Source organism: Brassica oleracea, chromosome C8 (genome assembly GCF_000695525.1).
Source record: "Brassica oleracea var. oleracea cultivar TO1000 chromosome C8, BOL, whole genome shotgun sequence".
Taxonomy (NCBI): domain Eukaryota; kingdom Viridiplantae; phylum Streptophyta; class Magnoliopsida; order Brassicales; family Brassicaceae; genus Brassica; species Brassica oleracea.
Genome location: NC_027755.1, coordinates 11,463,858 through 11,474,605, shown reverse-complemented (window position 1 = coordinate 11,474,605; position 10,748 = coordinate 11,463,858). Strand labels below are relative to the sequence as shown.

The 10,748-nt window shown below is 43.4% G+C and overlaps 3 protein-coding genes across 3 annotated transcripts in view; 1 reads left to right on the top strand and 2 right to left on the bottom strand.

The window, feature by feature from the left end:
* Window positions 1-1,451, bottom strand: part of LOC106308655 (uncharacterized protein At3g60930, chloroplastic-like) — a 4,827-nt gene extending 3,376 nt beyond the window's left edge. Inside the window, exons 1-3 of the mRNA XM_013745795.1 lie at window positions 470-1,451; window positions 266-400; window positions 64-186 (exon numbers count right to left, since the gene is read on the bottom strand). Coding sequence (XP_013601249.1) covers window positions 64-186; window positions 266-400; window positions 470-1,451 — 1,240 coding nt within the window. The remainder of the gene's footprint in view (window positions 1-63; window positions 187-265; window positions 401-469) is intronic.
* A 90-nt stretch (window positions 1,452-1,541) lies between these two features.
* On the top strand, window positions 1,542-2,474 carry LOC106307520 (ethylene-responsive transcription factor-like protein At4g13040). The gene is made up of 4 exons (XM_013744500.1): window positions 1,542-1,573; window positions 1,668-1,848; window positions 1,940-2,061; window positions 2,139-2,474. The coding sequence occupies exons 2-4, from the start codon at window positions 1,733-1,735 to the stop codon at window positions 2,171-2,173; spliced, it is 273 nt and encodes a 90-aa protein (XP_013599954.1). The 5' UTR covers window positions 1,542-1,573; window positions 1,668-1,732; the 3' UTR covers window positions 2,174-2,474.
* Window positions 2,475-2,665: 191 nt separating this feature from the next.
* On the bottom strand, window positions 2,666-4,445 carry LOC106307519 (uncharacterized CRM domain-containing protein At3g25440, chloroplastic). The gene is made up of 4 exons (XM_013744499.1): window positions 4,146-4,445; window positions 3,543-3,906; window positions 3,052-3,456; window positions 2,666-2,958 (listed from the first exon to the last, which is right to left on the bottom strand). The coding sequence occupies exons 1-4, from the start codon at window positions 4,205-4,207 to the stop codon at window positions 2,812-2,814; spliced, it is 978 nt and encodes a 325-aa protein (XP_013599953.1). The 5' UTR covers window positions 4,208-4,445; the 3' UTR covers window positions 2,666-2,811.
* Between the last annotated feature and the right edge of the window lie 6,303 nt (window positions 4,446-10,748).

The following is a 10,748-nucleotide window of genomic DNA, read 5'->3' as shown; positions in this document are numbered from 1 at the left end:
CCTGAGGATCGACTGTAGTCGATTTCTTCGAGAGCAATTGCAACTTCTCTTTCAACAGGGCACTTAGATCCGGGACTCCATCCATTTCTCTAGCTTTGTCGAGAAGTCTCTGTTGTTTGCGAGTAAACAAAGGAAGGCGCGACTTACAGAGACCGAGAACGCAAGGAAGCCTCGACTCCCAATCAACTACAGAAGCAGAGAATCAACATTAAAATCGCAAAAAAACAAACCTCGAGTAGTCCCTAAAAGCAACCAGCAGGCTTACCTCTAGCGATCCTAGCTTGCTGGCGACGTATCCACTCTCGACTGAGATCCGGCCAACGAAGATGACTGTGCGCCGCGATCGCTTGAGCACTCTCAAAGAACTTCTCAGGGTAGGCGATCGTATTCGGGTGACGAACTACAAATACAAGGATAAGAAGGGTTAGAGCTAACGACTAAAACAAAACTCCAACAGACGAGCATCTACCGAGTTGCTGGTTCCACAAAACCCAGTAGTCGTCCCCGGGCGGCTCTTCGAAAGCATGTTCATCAGATTTCACGAAAAAGTACGCGCGTTGCCAATCCTGCGTCTTATTTGGATGACCGGTCAAGACGTTGTAGTTCGAACGCATTTTCACCGAGAAAATCCCGTTTGGCTCCGCCTTCGTGAAAGTCAGCTCCTCGAAGACCCTCACGCTCATCGAGATGTCCATCTCAGCTACCATTACCATCAACATGACGGCTATTCGCAGCGACCCATTCAAAAGTTGAGAGGTGGCAATGTCTCGGCGGAATGCATAAGACGTCACCAACCGAGGGATCAGAAACCATAGCTTCGTATGCTCCCCGAAGTAGGACTCATACACGCACTGGTAACCCACCGGAGGCGACCAGGGACGCTGCTCAGTAGACGGGATGATGTAGGTAACGCCAGCACCGCCGTTCGCCCTTAACAGATCCTTCACAATATGGTGAGAAGCACAAGATCCAAACACATTCCCCCACGACTGAGCCCGCGGGTCGCGCAGCAGTCCAGGCGGCAGCGGAAGAAGCTCCTCGAAGATCCCACCAGGATGATAAATAGTTGGACGACAGTCTATCTGGTCGAAATGAACTCTCTTGCGAACCCGCCTCGAAGGCGTCGGGGACCGACCAGACGCATCAGCGTCGCCACGTTCGGAACCAGCTGCAGCATCACTTTGGTCTCCCCCTCTGTTCTCACTTCCGCTCACGTCGCTGCTCCCGACTTCAACGCGATCCGCGCCTTCATCATGAATCAGCCTATGGGCATCAGCGACCAAAAGACGCTGAGATAGAGTCATGTTTTCTGTGTCCCAGAGAGCATCGCGATAAATCAAGTAGAAATCGTCCAGTGGGCTGCCGGTCGCTGACGCATCTCTGGTCGGACTCGGAGAATCTGCGATGTCCTTCCCTTTCTCCTTTTGCGACAATCGACTTCTCGGAGGCATGTTCTTTAATTCAGGAGACGACTAAAACCGCCGAACGATACCAACGAGTCTATACGAAGAAAAACTTATCTAGAGAGAGAAAGTAAAAGTAGAGAGAAGGGAGCAAGACTTATGTGATTCAGGTCTGGTTTATCAAAATGAAACTTGTAATGTCTGAGATGAGTAATAAAGAATTGGCCAATTATTTCACCTTTTTATTTTATCTCCCATTTACAGACCAGCCGCTGAAACGAAGAAAGCGGCATAGAAGAAAGCAAGTAAAGAACCAAGAACCATGTTTGATGAGAGGAGTCTATTACAAGAACATGAAATGGCAAGCAGCCATTAAAGTTGAGAAGCGACAGATCCACTTGGGAACTTTCTCTTCTCAAGAAGAGGCTGCTCGTTTATACGATAGGTAAAGTAAATTTACATTTTTTAAAATCAGATTCTTGAGTGTTTGATTCAAACTATATATCACTTCCATTGACAACGGTTAACTCTATTAGGGCTGCTTTCATGTGTGGAAGGGAACCAAACTTTGAGCTCTCGGAAGAGGAAAAACGAGACCTCAAACAACAAAGCTGGGAAGGGTTTTTGGCTTGCACACGCCGAAAAATTACCAACAAAAGTATGCTTTTGCTACTAAAGCAACCATAATATATGTTCTCTCTAACCAACTTTATCTCTGCTCTCTGAATATTACAGAACCTAAGAGAAGGATGGAGCCAGAGGAACTCTAATTAGGGTGGGTGTAGTTGATGATGAGGAGATCACTGGTAGTTATGGTACGCTGTTTACCTGAAGAAAAAGAAGAACGAGATTCACAAAACGTGACTATTCTTGCAGACATCTCTACAATTTTTTGGCAGAGGGTAAAGAGACTCAAATACGAAGAAAATGTTAGATACATGAGGCTTAAGAGATGTATCAAACAATTGATAGGACTTTTTTTTTTGTAGTTCGCTATATTTATTCAGACATGATTTGTGTAGCTTATACCTCACGGGGAAGTTGCTTAATATATTACAAAGATTTATTAAATTTGATTTTTATTATTACATCATCATTGCAAAGATGGAGCGGCCACAATTGATAACAATGGAGTCACCACACTCAATCCAAAGTTCGTCCCAGTGGCAACGCCAAGAGAAACTAATGCGCTAGTGAAATGATGGATAATTACTCCAAAACATGCTACGACCCTCAAAGTGGGACTAGCTAGTGTAAGATGGTTCTAGTAAATCAACTACTTTATTCTAATCCGCTCTAGCACTTGGAAAAATTCAATGCAAGTAACAAAGACTGAGAAAAACCAAAGATATTCAACTCTTTTCAAATTCGGGTTTTTGAGGCCAAACAAAATCTCCAAATGTGCAAGTTACACTGCTTTGCCCTTTGAATCTACCTCATCCTTCTTCTTGTACCGAGCAACATACTTGTGATACTCCTCAAGCTCTTTCTCGAGCTTCTCTATGAACTCACTCGTATGTTCAAGCGATTGCTCATACCGATATTTCTCCAAAGCCTGCTCTTTCATGATCACGTTCATCAGAAGAATAAAAGAAAACACACACACACACACAAAACATAAAAGTAAACTGGATTCATCATTACCTACCTTATCTTTAGAGAGTGTATCAACAGGAGACATCACTTCTGGTCTGACATAGTTTTTCCCGCGGTACAGTACTATGGCGTTGTTAGGTTTAACATCGATCACGATTCCCTTGCTTAGCCTAGCAAGCTCCTCTGCATACTCATGGATCTGCCCCGGTTTGTTGCACGGCTTGCAGATAACTTTAACAGTCTCGTGCTTTTTCCAATGGAGGTGCATGTTCAGGACCACACCTCCAAACACTCCTCGTCTTCCCACAAGTACAAAGTTCTTTCTCTTTTCACCTGTACGTTTTAGGTAATGCTGCTCTTCCTCTGTCAAAGTCTCTGGATCATAGGCTTCTGCTGGCGTTTTCGGGACATCGTATTTCCTCAGTTTCTCAATCAACCATTCTTCTTTTCTCTTCGCCTGTTGTACATGTCAATAAACTTTTTATAACACACACATGAAGAGAAGATCCAAGTTTATATCGAATACAAGAACCGATTTGTAACCTTTTCGAGCTTATATCGAATCCTAACTTCAGGATTTGGAGAATTCATCTTCTTTTTGGCCTTTAGACGGTAAAACCTTAACTCATTCACTTTAGCCTTTCTTGACGATTTAGCTCGTTTCCATTTCCTCTCTGTCCTCATAGGCACACTTTTGGTGTCACGGACGTTGTTGTTGAAAGAAAACCTCACCACATTATCTTCAGTTCTTAGCTCTACCGTCGAGTTACTCATGTGACGTCTGCAGTACTCGAATACATTTTGATTTGAAGAAGCTGATCCATGTGGAACTTCTACAAAAGGTCTCTGCTTTGTATAGACGGAGTAATTAGGGAACTGGAGGTGATGCACAAAGAGTCCAGACCTCCTGCAAAAATCCCAATAACATGTCTGTAAGAACACATACAATGAAAGCAAAAGAAAACTTTCATTGAAGAAACTACAAAGACGCAGATAAACTGACAATATTGATGTCTGATCTTAAAGCGTTGTCCATAAGAAGACACCAGAAAAGCAAAACACTTTCCAGTTTCTACGGCAAAAGTACATCAAGAATTTGATTCAGGCATAAATCAAGACTCTGGAATCATTTAAAACGGGAATTACCATCTGGGATTTCTGAAAAGTTGGTTAGCGATTCCTTTGGCACAACCTAAAGTAAACATCATTACATCCTGTGTGTCACAGAAGGTCCAGTCCCGCTTCTTATCTTCACAAGATGATCGATAAACAACTCAGAAACAAGAAAGGGAGACTATTAAAAACAGAAGGAAAGAGAATGGCTAAACAGGAAGTCGTGAAATTGCCGAGTGACGGAGACGAACAGAAGGCAAGAATTTTGAGGATGGTTTAGCTTCAAAGGATTAAAATTTGAGATCCAAGTATTTCCGATTCACATAACCAGTTGGTTTAACGTGCTCATTTATTTTGGTTTATTGTTTGTATATTAAGGGTCTGACTGGTGACCATTCTAGAAACAAGAGGAACGAATAGAAAAGGAACGTAGAGGAACAAAATTGCAGGAATGAAAAGAAATGGTTGTTCCATCCCATATTTAACAAGGAATTAATTTGTTCTTTATTTCTCTACAAAAAAAAGGAATGGTAGGGAATGAAAAGGAAAAATTATTCCTTATGAATGGTGATTTTTTTAAGGAATGTTAGGGAATGCATTTGTTCCTCGTCGTTCCTTGGTCACCATTCATACCCTAAGTTCTTTTACTCCTCGCAACTGGAAAACATCTTGTCCAATCAAATATTTGGATCCCTTGTATGGTTATCACTTTCTTTCTTTTTTTTTTTTTTTTTGGTCTAAAAGTTAAAGAAGACATTTTTTTCGAAGTCAGCAACTGGCAAAGATCAACATCTTTTCAGAGTTAAAAGAACATAAAGGAATCTAAACATTAACTAGCTAACAAGGATGATAAGGAAAAATAAAACATAAACCAAAGGCCAACTAAAAGGAGCTAGTTGGTTTTCGAAGATTGATTTGGCATCATGGTATCATCAAATTTCTATTGCCACCGGAAGAAGGAATTTTCAACCGACCGCGGCCCACGGTCCTTCGGGTCACCGTGCGACAGTCCACAGTCCTTCGGATCACTGCCATATTACACCGTCGTGTAATTTTGGAAGGGCAGACAAGCGAGCCATTGGGACTTCAAGCGGTGAATCAGGCCAGCTTGATTCAGAGAATTCGAGAGGAACAACTTAGGGATGAGAAGCTATTAAAGATCGCAGAGGAACTCAAAGGACAAGCCGGGCCCAATAATTCGGGATATTACTTAGCAGAGGATGGAACCTTGCTAATTAATGGGAGGATCACAGATGTTTGGGTTACCTATTGTTCAGGAGACCATGATTAAGCTAGAGACGATTCAGACCAACATGAAGAAGGCTCAGGACCGTCAGAAGAAATACACAGACCAGTCAAGAAGAGAGGTAACTTTCGCGATAGGAGATTGGGTCTATTTGAAGGTTACTGCACAAAAAGGGAATGACAAATTCGACAAGGTCGGGAAACTTGCGGTCAGGTTCATTGGTCCGTACAAGATCATCGGGAAAGTTAGTGAGGATTTGGAGGCCAAGCCAACAATCGTGGTAACACTGGGGTATGTTACACATGTGATCAGCCGAAACATATTTCAAGGTTTTGTCCCAAAAACCAGCGGAATAACCAACGGAGTAACCAGCACGGTTATTCATCGATCAGGATGGAAGATGTCACTTGTTTCTCTTGCGGTATGAAGGGCCATTATGCATCATCATGTCCAAACAAGCCAATCCCTGCAATAATCACAACACAATCAACCACATTCCAGAATCTAGAATAAAGACTAATTTCAGAATAACTAACTATCCACAACTTAGCGATATCATCTAAGCATTCAGCATTCACTAACTAACCAATCAACCTAACCATTAGCATGCTACTACGGTTCTCAAGCAATAACAAGCATGTTATCAACTCAATCAACATAACCTCAACTATTAACAAATCAAACCGTTACTCAGTTAGACCCGGCCTCCTGCCATGATCCAACTTCCAAGTAACGGGAACCTGCATGAAAACAACTCAGCAATCAATTGATCATAACTCACAGTTTTTGATTGACTGTGGCCTTGACCCCAAACCCAACTTCTGCGATCCGAACCCTTTCCCGACCTTCTCAAGTAGACCCACGTCTGGACTGATCTTCACTCAACTGATCTTCACTCGAATGATCTTCAGCTGAACAGAACCTTCTTCAGGTGCTGACTCAAAATCGGCAGAGTAACTGTTCTCGAAAACTGCCTAAATCGCTCGAAAACTATCAAAACTCGATCTTTATTTCTTTGCTTTCTCTCTCACGTTTTAAACTGACATTGAAGTGTTCTGGATGTGTTGAAATGAGAGAGGGTCGTGGGCTATTTATAGGAATCAGCAACCAATCAGAAACAAGCCGTGTGGCAGCCCGTGTGTCGCTTCGCATGGCTCCGGACGCATGGGCGGCGACTCTGTAGCCCAATCCTCCGCCTATCCAATCCATACCCTCTCCCATATCCGACCTCGTCCATCATCACCTATCCCGCGATTAGCCATCTGCACACAGGAACCTAACGTCACCGGGGCCCGGGTTAGGTATATATATTATATCGTGTTTTGGGTTGTTAAACCCTGGTTTCAATCGAGGTTGAGTTTGGTGATGAGCTAGTAATTAGCATAATGCTAGTTATCTTGCTATCGTTTACGGCTGCGTATTTCTGATATTGCTGGTGTTATTGAATTGTGCGATTAGGTGAACCTCTCGCTTTAGATTGTTTGGGGTGTGATAGCGAGGGGTTGTATTTGTTAGTTGGGGTACCTAGCCAGAAGAATAACTAGATTCCAACAACTAATTCATTCAATAAAAAGAGGAGGTTAAGCACCCAATACCTGTGATGGGACCGCTTGACGGTCCCGCATTGTCTGGGTTTTCTACACCTAAGGCATAAACTCCACCTCCTAGGTTTTCATACCCCTGTAATACCCCCGAACCGTCCTAGACATATGGTCGACCCACCGGCCAACAATCAAACAAGAACATGACCGATGGACGACCCACACCAAGGGTTGGAGATGAAAGGCCAACCGGCCAGCCAACAATCAAACAATCAACAACCACAACTACAACAATAATAAGATAGTAACTACCAATGACTGGATCTAACTCGTAACACCATATATCGGTGCTACATTAACTCGAGGGTTCCATAACCCTCTACGACACACTAACACAACACTCTAACTTGGGCTCTGGTGACTTCGTCTTCCTCCTCTCTATCGACAATATCCTATCTCCCTACCACAAAGGCCAGAAGAAGGAACTTTCAACCGACCGCGGCCCATAGTCCTTCGGGTCACCGCGCGACAGTCCACAATCCTTCTGGTCACTGCCACATTACACCGTCGTGTAATACTCAGCCATAGGACATGACCCCGTTCATCTGAGTCTTACCGATCCAGCGAATAAGGGGTTTCCTTGAACCCGCTAGGTACGAGGCCGAGGAAACACTAATCACCCCTAAACAAGCCTAGTATGGGCAGGTTATGCACATACTGTCGGCACTCTCAGACAACACAAACTCAATCTAGAACCTAACCTAAAGATAAAGTTCCAGATCCTAACTAGACTCTTGACTCAACAAGACTAACCAATAGTACCAGTAGTCCGGCCTATATGGCCTAAGACCTTAGTACCAACTACTAAACAACAATATCAATACTAAACAACTCAATCAAACCGTTACCCAGATAGTTCAGCCTCCTGCTATGAAACTATCTTTAAAGATAACGGGAACCTGCACTCAACCATATCAACACACAAGAATAGAAAACATGATGCATCCTAGCCCTAGTCCTAGTCAGGTTATTAACTCAGTCTTAATTCCATTCATCTCAGCTTAGCCCGTGCTAAACTGAGTCCGGTTCCATAAATAAAATAACCTTAAAGACTCTACCATTCAATAGCGTGATCATTCTAATCTATATACGACTCGATCTACCCTAAATTCCAAATGGAATTCACACAAAACCAACTCACAATGTTCTAGGCGAGAAGCAGCTGGTTGATCGGAGAGGACATGGCCAAAATCCAAGATGAACATCTTGACTGGACTGGACTGATCTCGACTTGGACATAACCTTGGCTTCATCATGAAGACACTAACAGGTCTGGACGGACTGATCTGGACTCGGACAGAACCTCCTTTAGCTTCTGGACAGTTCTTCGGACTTCCCAGCGGAGTATCGAGCAGAACTTCGACTGATCTGAACCCGTGGATCTGAACTAACTCCGGATGGCACCTACACTTGATTGTAGGAGAATATGACTGGGTTGGACGGGTTGAATTGGACAGAGCTTCCGCGTCACAACAGTACAGAATTATCGATTGGACGGAACTGGCCTTCTCGGTGGAGTATCGGTCTTCAGAATCGACCATACTCTTAAATCGACCACTTTCTTTCTCTCTCTCTCTCTAGCCACTTTTTGAAGTGGCTTTGGTGTGTTCTGGATGTCTTAAACTGAAGGGGGTGGCTGGGTATTTATAGAAAACACCAGCCAATCAGATTCAGGTTGGTGGCCGCCCATGTGTCGCTCCGCATGGTTCCGGTTGCATGTGCGGTGGCCCCTCGTGCTCCACATGTCTTTCAGCATGGCCAGGGCTTATGCAAAGTGACACCTCTTATCCTGCCTGGACGACCAGATGTCCATCAGCATGTCTGGATCACATGCACGGCGACTCACGGTGCCCACATGTCGATCAGCATGCTGCGGTTGCAGATACGGCGACATCTCGTGCTTCTGTATGTCAAGCTGCATGGAACTGCTTCATGCACGTCTACACCTTCTTCATCTGTTGACACTCAGCAGGTTAAATGGTTGACACCACGTCCTAATCTCTTAGATCAAGCCACCTAGAGCTTCTCGGTCCATTTGGCCTGATTTCGGTTTTTCCGACAAATTTCTGACCCGCGATCAATCCCGAATATTTTTCTACTCCCATTCTGATGTTCCAAATATTTTTAATAAACTCCAGACTCCATTATAACCTTGACGGTAATATTTCCCGAGCCTCCGGCTTCTCCGAAAATATTATAGAATACCGAAATTAGGGTTCGTCCAATTTCGGGTTTTCCCGTCGTGCTTCGTTCCCGTCGTTCTTGATTCCTGTCATGCTTCCAACGTATTATGTTTCCAACATAATATATATTACCGATACGAAGTTTTGAGGATTACTTTGTGGTTAAGAAGCGTCATGCTTCTAAACCATCGAGCTTCTAAAACGTTGTGCTTCCAAAAATGTGATGCTTCCAAAACGTCCGTCTGATCAATCTAAGACATCTTCTAACTATGGTCGAGCAGCTTATTCGACTCATAGTTCACTCACGATCAATTCTTCGACCACCTCGTTCTTCAAAATTTCCCGATCGATCTTTACCGCCCGCGATTCGACCACCAAGTTGATGTTTTTTTTTTTTTTTTTTTTTTTAACGGGTTTCTACATTCTCCCCCCCCCCTTAATAGAATTCGTCCTCGAATTCTTAGTTGCGCAATTGCTCATCTTCTTGACATTCTCCACTCATCTCCATATATCTTTACGCTGTCCACAACCGTTCTTTAAGTGTCCTCTTCAAGGCCTCCACAATCGTCTTCATATCTCTTCAATGGAATGTGGTTTGCAAAATGAAAAATGGAGATCGCTTGGACATATGGTCTAACATAACATTTACAATGGTTGAAATATCACACAAATTGTAAGTATCCTTGGTACCTTAGAATTTTAGACCGCCTTTTTAAGATTAGATAAGTGGAATCTAGAATGCCTAGATAGAATTGCGAGGTTGCCTGGATAGAATTGTTAGGTTGCTGGTTAGCTTTGCAAGTTAGGTTGCCCTGTTAGTACTGCGATTAGTTAGCCTTACGATAAGTTGTTTGGCCAGTAGATTATTTGTGAAGTGGTTGGCTAACTTGCATATGAAGTTTTCTGTTAAGTTGCAGCTTGTAAGTGTGTTTGTTGATCGAGACTTTAAGGGATGAAAACCTTAAAGTCAAGAGAGTTCAAGGCCAAAAACCCAAAACCTGAAGAGAAAGAGGAAAGAGAGATTCAGAGACTGGACCGTGGTATGGACTGGACAATGGACAGGGACAAGGCTTCACTTCATCAAGATTTGTGGAAAAGAGAGCTTGAGAAGAGGATTCAAGTGATAAGGTTCAAGAATGATATTATCGAGAGAACTAGATAATATCAACGGAAATAAGGATGCTATGGCCGAGTAAGAGAAGATGATCCAGCGATCATTCAGCTGAAGAGTTACGAAGGTAGTTGTGGAGACCGTGAGGAGGACACTCAAGGAACATTGGTAGACAGCGTAAAGAGATTATGGGGACAAGTAGATAATGGATGAGCCATGGGAATTCGAGAGGAAAAGAAAAGGTTCGACCAACAAGAATCCTTGGAAAAGCATCAAGATGAAGCTAGTCAAAAATCTGAAGTGCTTATGGAGACCCAAAGAAACCGAAAGAAAGGCGAGCCGACGATGAAGCACATTTTATGACCGAGACCACAAGACGGAGTCATTTAAGAAGAGATCACCATCACAACATATCAAGTTGGAGTGTGCCGCAAGCTGAGCATTTGCGCAACTAAGAATTCGAGGACAAATTCTATTAAGGGGGGGGGGGGGGGG